General features: G+C 40.4%; 2 protein-coding genes across 3 annotated transcripts in view; one reads left to right on the forward strand and one right to left on the reverse strand.

The window, feature by feature from the left end:
- The window catches only part of LOC124288015 (parathyroid hormone/parathyroid hormone-related peptide receptor-like), a 37,096-nt gene extending 32,536 nt beyond the window's left edge, over positions 1–4,560 (forward strand). The window contains exons 11-13 of the mRNA XM_046724534.1: positions 700–844; positions 1,463–1,504; positions 3,609–4,560. Of these exons, the coding sequence (XP_046580490.1) occupies positions 700–844; positions 1,463–1,504; positions 3,609–3,905 (484 nt within the window). The 3' untranslated portion in view covers positions 3,906–4,560. The remainder of the gene's footprint in view (positions 1–699; positions 845–1,462; positions 1,505–3,608) is intronic.
- A 733-nt stretch (positions 4,561–5,293) lies between these two features.
- LOC124288014 (parathyroid hormone/parathyroid hormone-related peptide receptor-like) overlaps positions 5,294–19,386 on the reverse strand; it is a 91,698-nt gene continuing 77,605 nt past the window's right edge. For both annotated transcript variants that reach the window (XM_046724532.1, XM_046724533.1), the window contains exons 4-13: positions 14,744–14,862; positions 14,279–14,373; positions 13,829–13,991; positions 13,085–13,241; positions 11,949–12,009; positions 11,005–11,074; positions 10,068–10,156; positions 8,351–8,495; positions 7,430–7,471; positions 5,294–7,077 (exon numbers count right to left, since the gene is read on the reverse strand). In XM_046724532.1, coding sequence (XP_046580488.1) covers positions 6,745–7,077; positions 7,430–7,471; positions 8,351–8,495; positions 10,068–10,156; positions 11,005–11,074; positions 11,949–12,009; positions 13,085–13,241; positions 13,829–13,991; positions 14,279–14,373; positions 14,744–14,862 — 1,274 coding nt within the window. In that variant the 3' untranslated portion in view covers positions 5,294–6,744. The remainder of the gene's footprint in view (positions 7,078–7,429; positions 7,472–8,350; positions 8,496–10,067; positions 10,157–11,004; positions 11,075–11,948; positions 12,010–13,084; positions 13,242–13,828; positions 13,992–14,278; positions 14,374–14,743; positions 14,863–19,386) is intronic.

The following is a 19,386-nucleotide window of genomic DNA, read 5'->3' on the forward strand; positions in this document are numbered from 1 at the left end:
CCAGGGTGTATACAGGTAAATATGATAACCTGGGTGTATACATGTAAAAATGATGACCAAGGTGTATACAGGTAAATATGATGGCAAGGGTGTATACAGGTACAAACATGTGATGACCAAGGTGTGTACAGGTAAATGTGATAACCAGGATGTATAAAGGTAAATATGATGACCTGGGTGTATACAGGTAAATATGATGACCAGGGTATATACAAGTACATGTGATGACCTGGGTGTGAACAGGTAAATATGATGACCAGGGTGTATACAGGTAGATGTGATGACCGGAGTATAGATGTAAAAATGATGACCAAGGTGTATACAGGTAAATATGATGGCAAGGGTGTATACAGGTAAATATGATGACCAGGGTATATACAGGTAAATATTATGGGTCTGTGTTATGATTGAATGGCGTTTGCACGAATTTGTGTTTCTATGACCGATACTTGGAAGAAAGATTTCGAATCAGTTGTGGTTCCGCCGCATCCTGCTTTACAGAAAAGTGTAGTAAACAGTGATGGTATTATGACGTCGTCACGTGACGTCATGAATGTCATGTAAATGAGCTTTTAGACTTCATGCAAAAAAGCGTGATCGTTAAACGTTTATATTTACGTCGTCGATTCAAAGGGAAATTTACCGACATGACAATATCCCCCGAAATTACATAATTTACTTTCCTACTTATTTGGACAGGAAATTAGCCAAGTTTATCCTGGTATTGATTCCGCTGTTTGGCGTGACGTACATTGTGTTTCTTGTGGCCTTCCCTGCTGAGTTCAACACACACTCCATCAACATGGCGCATCTCTACATAGAAATGGCGTATAACTCCTTCCAGGTAACACAGGGACACTCACGTCAATGGTGGATTCAGGTTTTAAAATCATTTTACATAATTCTGTATTTCAAGAAATAAAGAAAGTATTATACATCTTTCTTAGGGAAGTTTCGAACTATTGTCATTTTTGAAAGATCCAAACCAACTGTAGCTTGGAAGAGATGATTAGATTCGCAAGTGTTTAGTAGAATGTAACGTGAATAAAGCGTTCCAAATCACAAGTCAAGCTAGGTTCAATTTCTCGATGCTGCTGCAAAGCTGCTTGTAAACCATTAGCAAAAGCGTTCACTTGTCATCCGAAGTCTCGGATTACTGTGAAGCAATTCTCGCGTGATATAATTCGCCGTGATGTTTCTGGAATGTTGCGAAAAACCTTGTCAAAGTAAATTCACTCTCACTTGACGAGTTGACACGGCTGTTTCCGAACCACCGTCGCCGTTAGTCTCTCCGGGAACAATTATGGATGATTTGTAAAGCCGCTGTACAGATAAATTATTTTTAACAATACAAAATGTCTAGTCGTTAGTTACATGTTGTAGTCATGCAAAATTGTTAAGGAAACGGAACCTGATCGCGAAAAATATTATGTGCTGAACCAGATCATTTCTGTTTTGACAGGGTCTTGTTTTGGCAGTGCTCTTCTGCTTCTTAAATGAAGAGGTGAGTGAAGCTGCAGTAAAATGGGAATACAATATGTTCACGTTTTTTTTGAGGTTTTACTGTTTTATTGCTAGAAATCTCGCTGGACTGTGACGGGTGCATGTAGATTGCACCCATAGCTTAATAGATAATGATTCGCAAGGATTTGTTTAACGTTTCGAATACAGTTTTAAGTTTTGAGTGTATGTTAAGGCATTTCTGGGTAAGAATTCGGCTTCTAGTACCCACTGCGTGTGGTAAAAGGCCACCAAATTGGTAGGGTTGGGACTCGCTGATTTAGTTGATGCATATGCATTGTATCTACTCAAATAATTTAGACAAGAACTGGATTGTTTGGTTCAGAAGCGACTACACCCTGACTATACCCTGTAGATTGTTTTATCTTAATTCCAATGTATAGAATCTGTTCTGAGATAATATGATATATGCTAATGGAAAAGGGCAATTTCAGCTTTTGCTCTTAAGAAAACTTCATTTGTATGTTTTGTATTTTGTATGTCTTCGTGTAAATACTTTGGTTTGTATGATTGAAATATTGCATCAGCAGAGAAATTTGGACAAGAATTTTCAATAGAATTTATTGTGACGTTTCAACTTTAAATCAAAATGTCATTACCGCAACGGCGGCAAAAATACTGATCAATTTTGCTTAAAAACAGCTAAGAAATCGAAAGAGTTGTTAGGCGTCACATATGTGGCTGTTTATGAGTATGTTTGTGGAATAAATGGTCATTCTTTTAAATTATTTTGATGCATTTAATTTTTTTTGAGTTTTTAGCATGAAGGTAAAAATAATAACCGAGGCAACAATAGCTCTTTTTTCAAACAGTTATCAAAAAAGGATAAAACATTGAATTCCTTTGGGCCTCCCATGAGTTAAAAGGGTTCAAAGAAATAGTTGGTTGTATAATCATAAATACTTCGTAAAAGGTGTATGACTACGTACGCAAGGCAGCTGATTGCGTGATCTGGACTTTTCTCCACGAACAATTCAACTTGATTTCTAGATTTTACATAATGAATGGTTCAATATTTGATAGACATTATTTACGGTAACATGGATCAGCTAATAGCGCATTGACACATTCATACGATCACTCGGGGCGGTGGGGTAGCCGAATGGTTAAAGCGTTGGCTCGTCACGCCGAAGACCCGGGTTCGAATCCCCACATGGGCACAATGTGTGAAGCCCATTTCTGGTGTCCCCCGCCGTGATATTGCTGGAATATTGCTAAAAGCGGCGTAAAACCAAACTCAGTCAGTCAGTCATACGATCACTCAACCATGCCCTTTGCCGGTTGAGCGACACCATTTTCAACTCTGTTTTTCTTAAATGAGGCTTTCCCGTGGGATTATATGACTATTTGAAGCATTAATGAATTTGGTTACTTAATTTGAGTCGTGTCAATCAACTAATTTAGGTATATATAATACATGTAGTCAGTGTAATTTGCATTATAACCAGGGGAAAATGACTTTTGTTCCCAAAACCATTGGCAAACGGCATTATATCTAGTTTGGCATTATAACCAGGGTATTGTATAGGCAGGAAATCCGTCCTGGCAAAAACATGCCATTATATCCAGGGTGGCATTATAACCAGGGTATTATATAGGCAGGAAATCCGTCCTGGCAAAAACATGGCATTATATCCTGGGTGGCATTATAACCAGGGTATTATATAGGCAGGAAATCCGTCCTGGCAAAGACATGGCATTATATCCTGGGTGGCATTATAACCAGGGTATTATATAGGCAGGAAATCCGTCCTGGCAGAAACATGGCATTATATCGGGTCATTATAACCAAAATATAGGCAGGAAATCCGTCCTGGCAAAAACATGGCATTATATCCAGGGTGGCATTATAACCAGAGGCAGAGTGTTAGTGTTAGAAACAAGAATCATCCTCGCATGTCTCGCATTGACAAATGGGTCATTGGTCCAAATTCGTTTGCTTGTAGTTTCGGCTACTCAGTTTGACCCGATGATGATCGCTGGTTTGTGAGTGTTATTCGTGTTCGTTGTACCTAATGAGAATGAATGACACGCGAACGGATATTATACATTTCCCATGATACTTTAATCACTTCATTTCCTTCCAGGTTCACGGTGAGCTAAAACGTCTGTGGAGACGCCATCAGAGCCGAAGGAGCGACATGGCAGCTTTCCGTATGTCGTCCGGTAGTTCATGGAAGAAGTGCTCTAAACCATCGCCTGCTCTGGACAGAAGACACCACAGAGAGCAGATGAGGAAACAGGCTTCTACAAAGCCTGGGTATAACCATGAACACACTAACGAGTTACTGAAGACAACGCTGTTTACCAGGGCGTATAACGTCGTCAGTATCAGTGATGACATTGCTGGGGGTGGTGGAGAGGAGATCGTCCTCTTCCGGTGAAAGGGGTTTCTTTTGCCATGGACAACAATGCTAACACACACTCTGTTGGAGGAAACCTACTGTGTGACCACGCATAAGGAGGGCATCAAAGCTAGGACAGAGGGTCAAGACTTGTGTAATTGTAGGTCCACAATCTGGGGTTGTTCAGATCATTGAGTTAGGGAATCTGGAATAATATTCGTTAAATTTCCCATGTGTATATCACTGTAGTAGATGTGATGGATGTGGAGGCACACAGCAAGCAGCACGTGGTCGAATCCGGACCAGAGAAACCAGAGGATGTAAATCTAGCATGGTCAGCAATCCAGGCTGTTGGGGCACAGCCACACAAACGAGTATGACTATCAAGTACAGTACACGTTGAATCCCCAATGAGAAGAAACAAATACTAACCATGATGAATATGAGATGCCTCTAAGACGTATGTACATAGTCACCTTATGTGTGTACGTGTATATGTATGCCTTTATGATAAAATTCATTATGTTTTGAGAAGGTTAACTGTTTAATATACGATCACATGCCTGTGTGTCATTCATTGTATCAATGGTTCGCTTTATAATCTTATGTCAATGAAAATGATATGTCCCCACACACCTTACTGTTGCTCAATGTAATAGATGTTTTTGTAATAAAATTATCCATGGAAATAATATGTCCAGCTGTGTCATGATCTGAAACGTGCTCAAAAGACAAACCAGAGATGAAAATTATATGTATGAACCACTGAAGCTCGGGGGAAATCGTAAATGCTATGAAAATACTTTCCCCCGTGCGTCATAACCTTGTGTACAGACATGTCAACTGTCAGAACCGCTGATCACAGATTCATGATTAGACCGATTCAGTTTGTCATGATCCTTTTCTTGCCCATACCTTTATCCTGGTGCTGATGTGACGTAACTAAGGTACTTTTTACAGGATGTGAAACCGTAACATACTTACAAATGATGTTAAAATGAACATACTCATATTCCCACCTTTTTCGTGAACTCGTCTCGTATTTTGGCTTGATTCCTCGGGGACGGTACACATTACGTAAAGTCACATACATGTCCTGACCGCCCTCAGAGACGGTACATGGTATATACGGTCACGCCCGTCTCTGACCTTCCTGGAAAACGGCACACATTATGCATATTCATGTTCATGGCTTGAACTGTACATACTAAATGCAGTCACATTAGGCTAAATATCCTCGGAGAACAGTATTTACTGTATACATTTTCGTTTAGGTCCGGCCTTCTTGGGAAACTGTGCAAACTACTTACGGTGCCCTTTCCCGGAATTCTGGAAGAACTTTCAACATTATGTTATACAGTCTCGTAAAAGCACTAGGCTACGTCACCGCACTTTAATGAGAGAACCGGCCAATATACAACACAATGTGATATGAAAATAAAATTTATTCAATTATGGTAATGACATTTGCATAAATGCGTCGAAGACAGCACAATACTGAGTTTAACCGTAGCTGTGAGGTCATCAAGGCGGCTTAAGGCTGGGAAGATCAACTGGATAACGTTTGACGAGAACAGCGAAGCCATACCGTTGCCCTGTAAAGCTGCAAACGGTGTTACCTACTAGTTTGATTGGAGACACTTATCGTTTGAGGGACGGACCATTCATTTCCAGCGAGTTTGGGTACTGGTCTTGTGAGGGGGACGACGAAACCATACTGATCGTCCACTCGTAGAATGTACTGTGTGACTTGTTAGTTTCACCGGGTTGAAAACATATATCGTTGGAGGGATTGTCTAGCGATTATTGGTCTGCCCTGGGTTTCATTTAAAAGAAATATTGACTTCCATTATACACTGAACAAATATATTTGCCTTATGCTGTAAATTATGCACCTGATATTCCGACTAATATTTTTACCTACCGCAGTCTTAATTTCGGGATATACGCAGTCTTGGATAAACGATCGTCTAGTAACTGTGCGTATATGTTGAAACATGAAACACAGAACTGTCGGAGCGTTGATGTAAGTATGTGATGTATCATAACTGCACATAACCACATTCTACACAGGCAGTGTCCATCGTTTGTGCAATATCACCACTGATAGACCAGCAGGAGAACCTCATCAGCAGTGAGTCCCTGACCAGAAGAGGTAGACCAGGATCCACTGATTTACATTGTGGAAATTATAACTGAACTTATATCCTAGACATTGATATTTGTGTTCCTGTCCTGTGAAGAGAAATAGGATATGGTAATGAAACATAGTACATGGGTCCGTCACTTTGTAGCTGGACAAACAGCACAGCGGAATATACTTTGTCAGTCTGTAGATAAGATGTCCCAATCTCAGATGTATTCACACTCAGTATTCTATCACATTAACGTTCGGAGGTATTAAGACTCAACAGATATGAGAATACTGCCGTCATTCCAAGATCGATAAGAGACATATGAAGTACTTGCAAGTCTATTACGAAATGACCATCGTAACAGTGTTCCATGATATATTTTGGAATTACACTTTTTTCCACCGCAAAAGGAACTAGAATCTGTACTTTGCAGGTAACGTGTAATCCCAAATATAACATGCATTGTATCTGACCACATTCTAAAAGGCATTGTGCATTCGTCATAGCATAACGTCTTATATGTCAAGGCCTTGCCTGTATATTTGTATGTTACATTCCGCGATGGAGTAAAGCCACATGCCAATCACAGGAACATCCAGAAACATAACATGACAATCCCCTGGCGGTTCCATTAAATACATCCTTATATCATCCCATACAAACATGATCCCATAGGAATTCAGTCACAGAATTAGTGAATTTCAATTGGATAAATTTTGTACCCAATAACTACAAACATTCTGTCACACATTCTCTGCGCAATTGGTAGCAGTTACGTCCCTTGATGGCACAGAGACTTCAAGAGAGCTACATTCAGTGTTTTGTTCAGAAAGAATGCGCTTTGCATTTGCAATTAATGCTTTTTTCAGCAGATGATCTGATTTGTCATGTTCACATGAGGACGTTGGGCCAAGTTTGAGCCTGCCACACTCTCCCTGGCGGCGTTCTGAAGCAGGAGAAGACTTGCTTCCAGAGGACTTCCTCCATGACGATGCACCCAAGGATCTTGTAAATGCGGCATCGTCTGCTCGTCTGGATTTGTGGCGGTACCACATCTTTTTAATCTCGGCGTGGACCTGTAAAGTTGAGAGGAGGTTTATCTAGATGTATTAAATTATAAATCAAGTTAAAAAATGTTTCCAGATATTGAAACTTTGTCCTCAATGAAACACAGGTGCACCTTACACGTACCAGTCCCAATGTAATTGGACAAACAGGTACATGAGAAAGGGTATTCGTGATTACAAGTATCAAACTTTAGACATTTAAAATTCCATTAAACAACCTTCACCTATATATATATATATAGGTATATATATATATATATATATAGGTGACCCGTCCGATTAGTATTGTGCCACGACAACACTGGCACATCAATACCCTAACGTATATATCTGTGTTGGAAGTAGAAGAAAGTGGACATACCTCTTCATTCAAAAAGCAGAACAGCAAGGCAAGAAGAAACCCCTGAAATACATACCAAACGTTTTGTTTCCGAACTAAACACAATCTAAATGATAACGCAATAAGGTATGAAATAAAATGTGATATATTAAAGTATAGCTCATCTATCAAGTTACTAATCAGGAAACTAATCAGGATACTAATCTTGAAGTTATCAGGTTTGCGTGATACACAGATAATAATGAGTTGCTTCTCGACAAGAGAAAAACAGGCACGGATGTCAAAGACATTGTGCTTTGTTTTGATTGAAACCTTACTTGTACATTATTAAAGCATTATTACAATGATCTGTTGATATATTTCATATCGATGAGTACAAGTGTCAAAATCATTTCTCTAATCACAACAAATATCTGCTACAATTATAATCTATTGTACGATTTACCCTTCAACATAAGCATGTGTTAATTGTGTACTTTAACTTATAAGTTGGTTATTATTCAAGGTGTTCCTGAAAAGGCGATTGCATTCTGTATATTACGTACAGTCATGATAACAATATTATCAGGGTCCCAATCCACAAAGCGTCCGTAACGTTACCTGTCGTAACTCTATAGTATATCATATATAGGCTTACGAATGTCGTAGCGCTACGGACGTTTTGTGGGAACGGTAAATGCACAAAACTGGCTATTGTACATGTAGTCAGACATCCCAACTGAAAGCACTAACTTGAACAGCTTGAACTGGGTGCCCGATTTTCGTCATCAACACAGATGCATTTGTCGATGCTATGTCGAGACATTACAACTGACACCTACGGTGGAATGGGTAGCTATGTCCAGCTTCGTGCCATTATGATTCTTACCGAAGCTATAACAGAACGGAGGCGCAATACATTGTATAACAGAGTAATATGGAAATCATGATCAAGAGGGATACCTGAAATGAGTTGTAGCCCATTTCTATGTACAGATAAAACACGTTGTAATCCTCCTGTGTGAACTCAGCAGGAAAGGCGACGATGAGTATAACGTACATCAAGCCGAACAACGGGATGAGGACCAGGATGAACTTAGCCAGCTTCCTGCAACATAAACAAACACGTTTCACAATGTACATAATTCATAATTCATTCAGTCGTCCTCTTTTTGGGGGTTTGGTTTGGTTAGCCTAGTGGATAAAGCGTTCCCTCGTCACATCGAACTGTACACACTTTGTGTGTTTGACATACTTGTTGGAATTTGTCAGCAAAGAATAGATTATTTAATATTTTCTGTAATAACTAAAATATATCAGTTCATTTGGTACTGATGTGCACTAGCAGTATAAAACGCCCTCTATTGAAAGTATTAGTGGAATAACTGTTAACACATAAAAAAGCCAAGATTATCAGTCAGTGAATTAGTTTTTAGCAATATTCCATCAATATCACGGCGGGGGACACCAGAAATGGGCTTCACACATTGTACACATGTGGGGAATCACACCGAAGACTCGAGTTTGTTTCCCCACACGCGGCGGGTACAATGTGTACCTCGCCGTGATATTGCTGGAATATTTCTAAAAGCAGCTTGAAAACATATTCCCGTTATCTGGAAATAATTACTTCAAATGTTCAACAAAACAAACACGAAGAAAACAATACCATTTGAATCAAAATTGTAGTTCAAATGGTGTTGGGCTTGATTTATAGTTTGCAAATTGTGCTTAAAAGACATTATAGATAATCATGTTCAATTTCACATTTAAAAATATTCACCCAGTTTAAAGACTAGAGGACGCTGACATTACATGTGCCCGATGACATTTTCCCCCCAAGACTCGTCAACGGCTGTACATGCGTGAACTCAGTTAAATAACGCACGCTCCAAGTATATTATGCAGATTACAAGCAATTCATGTGTCAATGTTTTAGATGCGGAAATGTATGGTTTAGAATGTGAAAATGCCCAATTAAGTACCTCTGTCAGGTCAGATATATTTACTTATTCAAAGGAGGGTTTTTTGTTACGTCGTTCTTGTGAGTGAGTGAGTTTCAGTTTTACGCCGCACTCAGCAATATTCCAGCTATATGGCGGCGGTCTGTAAATAATCCAGTCTGGACCAGACAATTCAGTGATCAACAGCATGAGCATCGAACTACGCAACTGGGATAAAATGACATGTGTCAACCAGGCCCCGATTTCTCGAAACAAACTTAAGTTTTACTCAAATTTCAAACTGAGTTTGACATTTTGAAACAGCTGAATTTTTAACTCAGCTGCATTTTTAAAATAAAAAAGCCCAAACAACATAAGTATTCTATTCGCCAAACTCCAATTGTCTACTATGTTTGAGTTTAATATCGATTTCAGTTCAACAATGGGAAATGCGTTTTCTCAAATTTGAGTAATAATTTGAACTTAAGTCAAAACTCAGACTTAAGTTTGTTTCGAGAAATCGGGGCCAGGTCAGAGGGCCTGACCACCCGATCCTGTTACACCCCAATTAAGCATGGGTGGCTGAAGACCAGCAGTTACTTTAATCCGGATCTTCACGGGTCGTTCGTGTGATGTAAAGACATATGTTCCGTCGAGCAATTATATACTTTGCCCTGTCATACAGTACATGCATATACTGTACGGGATGTCATGCAAGGGTCCATGGTAATACCTACTTGTACTTGGTTTTTCCTAAATGCCGCTGGTTCGCCCTCACTCGTAGGAACAATATACGGAATATGTCCAGGAAGAAGAAAAAGTTAATCTGCAAGGACACAAATGAGTCTCATTACAACACGATCGTGTGATAAACCTTAGGTTTAAATATAAAACGTCAGTGCGAAATCTGCACAGTCTATCCTCAGAAACACGTTCCTTTTGGTGAAAAGGGAAAAGATATGTGAAATTTATATGGATGGGTTATTGAAAATATGTGACGACAGCCAAAGGCCCGGGTTCGATTCCTCACACGGGTACAATGTGTGTAGCCCATTTCTTGATACTGTTGCAATATTTCTTAAAGCGGCGTAAAACTAAACTCACCCACTCACTCACTATCACACAATATCCCACAGGAGTACCAGGCAAGCAATTGATCGAGTTTGATAATTTTGAACAGCGATTGCTGTGTAGAAGAGCCAATATTTCGATATTTATAAGCGCAGAAAAAAGTGTTTCTTAATAAAAAAGACTAGACAAAAGGAGCAAAATGACAGAACAGAGTGACCAAGTTGTTTCAGAGTTATGTCCCCTAGATTGGTCATCTTGGGCGTTTCACGTCTCGACACACACTTTCTGTTCTCGTTCACTCACGCACGCACGCACGCACGCGCGTCAATATGAAAGAATCTAGAAGCATGTCTAGTGAACAATAGCCATATGAAAAATACCGCGTGATCCTTAAAATTGTTTGTGGTACATGACAGTGTACTCTTATACGTTGTTCAATCTGCCATGTCACTTGTACGAAAGCAGTAGTAAAGAAACGGTGGGTCCTAACCATACTATTTCATCAGAAACGACAGAAACATAAATACATGTAAACATATAAACATGTGTCATGATTACATAGATGACCTGCAAATTATGAACCATAGAACTGTTTCAACTTACTAACACCACCGCTATTCCTGGACCCTTCAGTATCCACAGAAACTCTGGCCGTGCCTGTATGTTCCAGCAGCTGGAGAAGTAGAACAAGCCTGGATCAGGATACACATAACGTCATCATGTCCAGAACACAGCCTTACATCTCACAGAGACATGTGGTAGATACTGCTGATTAAATACCTCTACACAGACAGCACATTATAATGAAACAGTACTACACGATAACTTTCAAACAACATTGTAACGTAGTTGTTATTGAATGATAATTAAATCCATATATTTTCATCACCTAGTTCCCCTTCGAAATCAATGAATGTGTGCATAATTTGTCGTTGGAGGTGACAAATCAAAGGGCTGATATGATTCCTGGTTTGATCATTTGCGTGTTGCCGGTTCCTTGGTGTATCTGATATCTACTTGATATCTTCACAGCCACCGGTATGAAGATGGGATGTTGGTGAGTGAGTGAATTCAGTTTTACGCCGCGCTCAGCAATATTCCAGCTATATGGCGGCGGTCTGTAAATAATCCAGTCTGGACCAGACAATCCAGTGATCGACAGCATGAGCATCGATCTATGCAATTGGGAACCGATGACATGTGTCAACAAAGTTAGCGAGCCTGACCACCCGATCCCGTTAGTCGCCTCTTACAACAAGCATGGGTTACTGAAGATCAATTCTAACCAGGAACTTCACGGTTAGAACGTACTTATAGACACCTGCATATCCATTTAACTGTTCCAATGAAATCGATATACACTTTAAACAAATACAACAATGTGTGTTGGAAGAACAGTATTTCCAAGATAGAATGGTCACCAGACACAAGTCTCTATCCGGTATCAAAGTGTCATCTGTATATATACGCATTATCTGACTTAGTGTTAATTTTGTAACATTTGTTAAGTGTAGTCCCAGACTTGGAATACGTCCGTTAATACTTACAATGTATTTTCTAGCAATGCTTTGACGACAATCCAGGGTATTAAGAACACCAGAGGTAAAACTGAAATGAGACACAGACCGTTAATCCCTTTGTGCTGCAAGTGAGATATGGGATCTGGCATGTGTGATGTGATATTTCTAGGGATCAGACAAACAAATCTACTGCATACGTACGTATTTACGCAAGAGAAGGTCTGTCTAATATGACCGTACTGAAACATCGCACTTTCTCCTTATTGTCGTACTATTCATCGTCACTGATTTAAGCGAGTTAGTAGTAAGCCTGTAATTAATGTCTAATGCGTCACAATGAGTAAGTGAGTTGAGCTCAGTTTAATGCATCTTTAGACAGTGCAGTTAGAGTGTCTTGAAGTGGAGGGAAGCCCGAACTGATTTAGATCTTATCTTGGTAAAACCCATTTGTATGATTTTGGGGGGCGGTGGGGTAGCCTAATGGTTAAAGCGTTGGCTCGTCACGCCGAAGACCCGGGTTCGAATCCCCACATGGGACAGGGTACAATATGTGAAGCCCATTTCTGGTGTCCCCCCGCCGTGATGTTGCTGGAATATTGCTGAAAGCGGCGTAAAACCAAACTCAGTCAGTATGATTTTGGTGTTGACAAAACTAGAGGCAGGTAAGTGGTTCCCTATTTTTGTTCCCACGGTAAGCTCTGTAAATAGGTGATGGCCCATACATTTGGTGCAGGCCCTTAGATACTATTTCCAGTACCTATCAACATTGTTATGCGATAGTGCAAAATTGCAAGGTTGAGTCATGTTTTCACGTCAATAGTATTCTTCTTTTGGCCCGATAGCAATTGCAACAAATTCATCTGGTTACATTATTCGCTGCGAGAGCAATTTTAATTTCCCCCAAAACACTGCATTGGGACTGCCATTATCTTTCCACATCATGAAAACCAATCGTAGCCAACGAGAAATCGGCCACCGCCTGTCTACAGGTAAGTCAGGAGCTCAGGTAAAAAACATAAATAGGGAAACCGCGTTTCGAACAGACGATGACAAGTTTCCAAGATTGAACTACAGAATAAACTAACAGGCCAGTAATTCAAGCGGGCCTACCACTGTGCAGGGAACATGACGCACACATGATATACAGTGGAAGTGTAACGTACCCCAGCCCAGCACTATATAGTACGACACGCCGTTCCGCTCTGTAGACAACGTCCTGTATATGAGCATGTGGAGATACAGGCCTTCTATGAAGATCCATATGATACTGGCGGTGATGGTGTAGTTGAAGAGACAGAACAACAGCTTACACTGCCAGTGCTGTGGGAGAGAAACAATGGAGTTCCGCATTTTTGGTAACCGAAAACTAACGGATTTGCGTCTAATTTAGAAACAGTAACAAGGGTGTATTGAAGGAACGTTGAACATAACGAGGAACGAGAAACCAGATTATCAATTTCATTATTCTAAAAACATAATTATTATATATCAGATAGTTAAGTATCAATTAAAAAATATTCAGGACATTCCTCTGAAAGTCGCCATGTTGTTGAGCCTTGGAACCCCATGAGAATCAGATTTGTTTTTCTGACTGATTGTTGTTTAACGTCGCTCTCAGTAATTTTCAAACTATAAGCATGGTTATATCCAGGTTAGAATTATTGGTCTTCAACAACCCAGTAGTAGTGACGACTAACGGGATCAGGTGGTCAGGCTCATGTCATCGTATCATCGTGGGGACGTCAGACATCGGGTTGTGTTTGTTTCCAGAATCGATTATTTACAGACCGTCTCCATACAGATCGAATACTGCTGAGTGTGGAATTTAACAACATGCAAACAAACAACATCCATCAATTCCCCAGTAACACAGAATCGGTAGGGATGCTGGAAGGGCAAGTACTTACTGAGCCTTCCAGGAACTCGTACGTCCCGTCTGACTTGAGTCTGACATCCATGTCCAGACCAACTCCTTTAAACAACAGATCCTTGAGGAAGGAGACGGATGCCCTCAGGATGAAGGCAATGAAGAGGTTGATGTGAAGAATGTTGCTTTTACTTTTTAATCGCCTGAAAAAACAACAAATATATATTAAGTAGAGCCTACATCCAGAGGTATTACTGTCTGTAATACAAGTAGAACATTGCCGATGTGCAAATACATTTTGATATGGAAATAATATCATAGTTTGATATTGCAAGGGAAAGGTAAAGGGTGATATGTTGATATTTCTGAACAGTATATTCACATACTGTTAAATGATAACGCTTTGAGTTGCACAGACAGAATGGTACAAAAGTGAGTTATGCTTTCTTAGATGATTCTTTAAAAGGGATGTAAATTTGAAGGGACCGACCTGCAGCATAGCATGATGATGACGGCGACGACGAGAGCAGACAGAGACACACTATATCCCACTGTGTACAACAGTCGCAGCTTGTTGGCTATGTCCTGAAATAAGGGAATCATACAGACATGTTTACAGTGGAGGAAGTGTTACATTAAAGACAGAGTCTTTTATGTGGGTATTTCATTGTTGTTAACGTGGTAGGTATGTGTGCATATTTGTAAAGCTTCAGGTGCATCGTTTGGCGGTTATATAGCGTGAAGGGGTAATTGCATCACCACCAGGTGTCGCCAGTGCAAGGATTGAGAGCTGCGATGACTGCATCAGATATTGTCAGAAAGACAATACGCTGCATCAACGTGTTCACCTATTCCTGACAGCAATGTGCTCCAGCAGCCTAATGGTTGTCAGCTTTGTGTCGGTAAGATCAAGGGGCAGGTAACTCAATGTTTGTTGGGAAACGTACACACGTACGGCATGATATCGGAGGTCAATGGGGGGCTTCTCGCAGGCACTGAAGTTGGTCCAGGAATAGTTGTTGGCGGGGTTGATCCACCAAGACCCGTTCGCATCACAGTACCGTCTCGCAAACTCTGAAATAATAAGAAAGTAGCCTATATAATGTGCTCATGCCTACATGTATATTTGCTGCCCTTGTTTGTGTCGCAGTTGTTACAATTGTATGACGTTGTATTTGTTTGTTGTTGAATGCCACATTCAGCTGACATTTCATAACTATGTGGGGCGGTGGGGTAGCCTAATGGTTAAAGCGTCGGCTCGTCACGCTGAAGACCCGGGTTCACATCCCAACATGGGGCCAATGTGTGAAGCCCATTTTTGGTGTCCCCCGCCATGATATTACTGGAATATTGCTAAAAGCGGCGTAAAATCCACCTCACTCACTCACTCATAACTATGTGACGGCCGTCTGTAAATAATCGAGTATGGGACAGACAATCCAGTGATTTAAATCATGACTATAGATCTACTGTGACAAAATTACACATATATCTACATCAATAGCCTGCCGAGAGTGTATACTTGTCAAAGCGAACACGCATTGCAACTTCCGTAAAATAATATTTAATTTTCTTAAAAAATATATAACACAACAGTGACTCTCTTGATTCGTAGCTTTACCAAGTTTTTCTTGAAACGTCATCCATCTTATTTAGATTTCTTAAGGTTCCGACATGATTAATTACAGTTACAGTTTGTGATGACAACGTCGCCGTGGTCGACCACCTGAATGCGGCACAACTGTATCAGAACGAAATGTCTCTTGTAAGCACCTGCAGACCACATTGTTCAATAGGGAACCATTAACACGACAATACAGCACAACACTACATCTCCTGACTGATATAATGTGTAAGTTTTCACACAACACATTTACTTTATGGCACATGTCACTGTGTTTATCGTGACGAACGTGTCAGTGATGAGACAAACGTGTCAGACTGATCTACCAATATCTGCTGGTGTCAGAATATATAGACACGAGGAACGCCGAACGAGTCGCACTGACATGGGGTCCATGTCGCTTTTGATCCAGAACTGAAAAGACGGTTGGTTGGGTTGTTGTTTAAAGCCGCACTCAGCAATATTCCAGCTATATGGCAGCGGTCTGTAAATAGTCGAGTATTGTGATTAGTCTGTCTCACAGTCCCTGAACCATATTCTTTCCCCACTGCCTAGTCCTCCCTGCAATGCTATAGCCCTAAATGAAGCAAGTCTCCCTAGGGTTCTTTTTCAAATTAAATGGGTTTATTTGTCACATACGTTATATTAGGGATTACACTTTCTTAGCAAAGTACAGATCCTACTACTTTTGTTGGGTTGAACCCCATCCGGGATTCGAACCCACACCCTCTTTACTTTACTAAGAAGGTGTAATCCTAAATATAACATATGCTACATTTGATCACTGGCATTGTGTATTCATGGGTATATTTGTTAGAATCGAAATTATATTTATTCTGAGGTGAGGTGAGGTGAGGTGAGGGGAGGTGAGGAGGTGAGGTGAGGTGAGGTGAGGTGAAATTGGGTTTTACGTCGTACTTGAGAATATTTCGCCGATATGACGACGTGCATGCGTGGGTATGTGTAGGTGCGGCTGCTTGTACTAGCCCAGACTTAAGCTGGTTTTATAGTGCTAGCCCACTGAGATACCATGCCGCAGTGAAGCATGAATACCCCACTCAGACACATTATACTGACTCCGAGCCGACCAGTCCCTGTTGTACCCATTAATGCCGAGCGCCAGACAGACACCAAGTGCCATATTTTAACGTCTTTTGGTATGACGCGACCGGGGATCGAACCCGCGACCTTCCGCTCTCCGGGCGGACGCTCTAACCACTACACCACGGAGGCGGTCTTATATTTATTCTGAGACTAAGCGTTCGTAGCCCTAAGAATTCTTAACTTTGATGGTAGCCAGTGTGTTAAGAATGGGCTTAAGACGTTCGTAGGGCTACGAACGTTTCGAGAATAGCTAGCCTGACCACCGGATCCCGTTACTCACCATCTAAGTAATGTGAATAGGAGGATAATAGCATCTACATGGGACTCGTGTATTTATCTATATATGTCACTTTGGGTTCAACCTTCAGTAACATTTGGTGTCGATTAGCTTTCCATTTGTTTGTTTTCTCCGAATAATTCAATGCCAAGGCAAGACAAATATTTTTCTACGAGATCTTATGTTTGGGTGATGATCTTGGTTTCCTGTATTTCTGACACAATGACAAGTTTAGGAATGTTCTTTATACAGATGGAAATATACTCAGTGTTTTGTTTATCAATCAATCCCAACACTGACGTCAACTCCCAACTGATCTATTTTCTTATATCACACACCTGCTGTGGTTTATATGATTTACTCAATGGCTACTTCAGAAACAAAGAAAAACGGTTGTTCGTGGTGCCAGAACTCTAAGAGGTGGAGATGGTTTCCACTTTCAACAAAACACCTTCACAAGGGCTCTTATTCCAATTTTCGTTTATTTATTCGGTGTAATGAAGTTGATGTTACCCTATTTATGTGTGTGCTCTATATAGCCCAATGTTTTCTCCGTGGTTCGTAAAAACAGAAGAGAGCAAGGATGTTTGCTTTGAGAAACAAAAATACTTTTTATACCAAATATTCTCTGTGGATGAAGAGATGGACACAGTATGTGCCTTTGGTCTTTTGAGCGAACACGTTCAAGTTCTTCAATTAAGTGAAGTCCGATCCTTTACATATCGTATGTACTTTAAAAGAAAACAGTGTAAAAAGTGTTGGAACAGGCCTACATGTAGGTGCGCACATTGGAGTGCAAGATTTCTATACCTGTCTTCAACGAAAAGAGGACGATCGAGATTGGCTGCTGAGGGAATTATGTTTGAAGTTTTGCTTTTTTTAGATTTGATGTAAGCTTATGATTACATGTATATTGATTAACAGTGATATTTGAAAATGTGAATCAGTCAAACTTATGTATTACAGGCACGTGCTGTGTATTCGAACAAGATGGAGAAATTAGCAATGCTCTGTGTTTGCATATTCCCTCCGTTCTGAGCTAACAACTGGGGAGATGTATTAGCCCAGGCCAGGAATGTGGCGAGACTGAACTGGCGTCAAATCTGTCTAATGACAACACGTACATGTCGTGACATGTCATTAGCTGATTCAACCTATTCACCGATCGTTTCAATCATACGAATTTCAGACTCCCTCGTGCATAAATATATTGACCAGAATAAGCAGAAGTTGGAATAGAAACTATTAGCATCCTCCATCTTCATATCTTCCGGCAGATATAGCAATGCTGGGACCAGCAGCATATGACCATTTGGTTGTCCAGTAAATTTTCATAAACATGCATGGTCCCAGACCTGTCGTCCCCAATGTAGAACTAACCCATCCCATATAGAGCAAGGAGAGTATTGCAGGAACCTATATATCAATATTTAGGCATATATTTAAAAGGGAATATTTTATGACGGGAAGACAAAATTCATGATATATGGTGGATACATACCGCTGGCTTTCAATCGCTAACCGTATGAAAGAGTGAGTGAGTGTGAGACAAGGTGTGTGTGTGTGTGTGTGTGTGTGTGTGTGTGTGTGTGTGTGTGTGTGTGCGTGTGGTTTGATAGATTTCTGTAAGCATTGAATGAGTTCCACATGGGCCTTGACGTTGCCCATTCAGTATATGACTGGATACAGTCGTCACCAAGGGCACTCATGTGCGACCTTCGTACTCTTCGTCTTAACGAGTACACTGGAAAACAATTTATAGTAATGTCCTTTTCTATCAAACACCAATGGACAATTGAGGGACACACTAGCTTCACACACTACGATTCCAAGTTCAATATATATTTTATCAAACTGAAATCATAGAAACATCGATTTCTAACTTTTCAGGAACTAACAGTTCAAAGTTGTTTCCTCTAAAGTATAAAGTGATAGTGTTTTTATGGTAGACGTGAAAAGGTCGAAGACATTTATCACTTTGTGAGATAGGGCTTCAGTTCTGTTTGACACGAACAACGAGTGTTGGATGCCGTTGTCTCTTTGGCAATGACAGAGATCAATGGCGATCACAAGATAGCAGATCAAAAGGCTACACAGGTCATAATCATTCTGAGGGAATGGCACTCTTCACAGCACTTCGAAATGATAATAACCAATGTTACAATGTCGTCATTAGAATATTCGAATTCTTGAAACATAAAACATCGAACTAAAATATGCCTACAAAAACAGTGATGGATTTGCAGACAAAATGAAAAAGTGAAACAGCTTCTGAGGAAATGCATCGGCTTGGAGCTCTAATCAATTCCACCGTTTGCAGCCAAAGAACCCCTTTGGAAAAACATTCTCCCCACCTCTTGTAAAAGGTCACTAGATGGAGCACTGACATTTACCACAACGATAATGAGTCCTAGTACTGGGTTGTTGCCGTGTTGTCTGTACGGTCAAAGCAGTTGGTGTTTTGACATTGTCACGGCCTGGGGTACATGGTTCTTACGCAAACAAATGCCGATATACTCAAATATACCCCTTTTATGAGGAAAGATATAATTTAAAGAACCTACCAGTGCTTAATGATGTAACTCTAATGAAC

The sequence above is a fragment of the Haliotis rubra genome, unplaced genomic scaffold (genome assembly GCF_003918875.1).
Source record: "Haliotis rubra isolate DU_JTF1 unplaced genomic scaffold, ASM391887v1 Scf41, whole genome shotgun sequence".
Taxonomy (NCBI): domain Eukaryota; kingdom Metazoa; phylum Mollusca; class Gastropoda; order Lepetellida; family Haliotidae; genus Haliotis; species Haliotis rubra.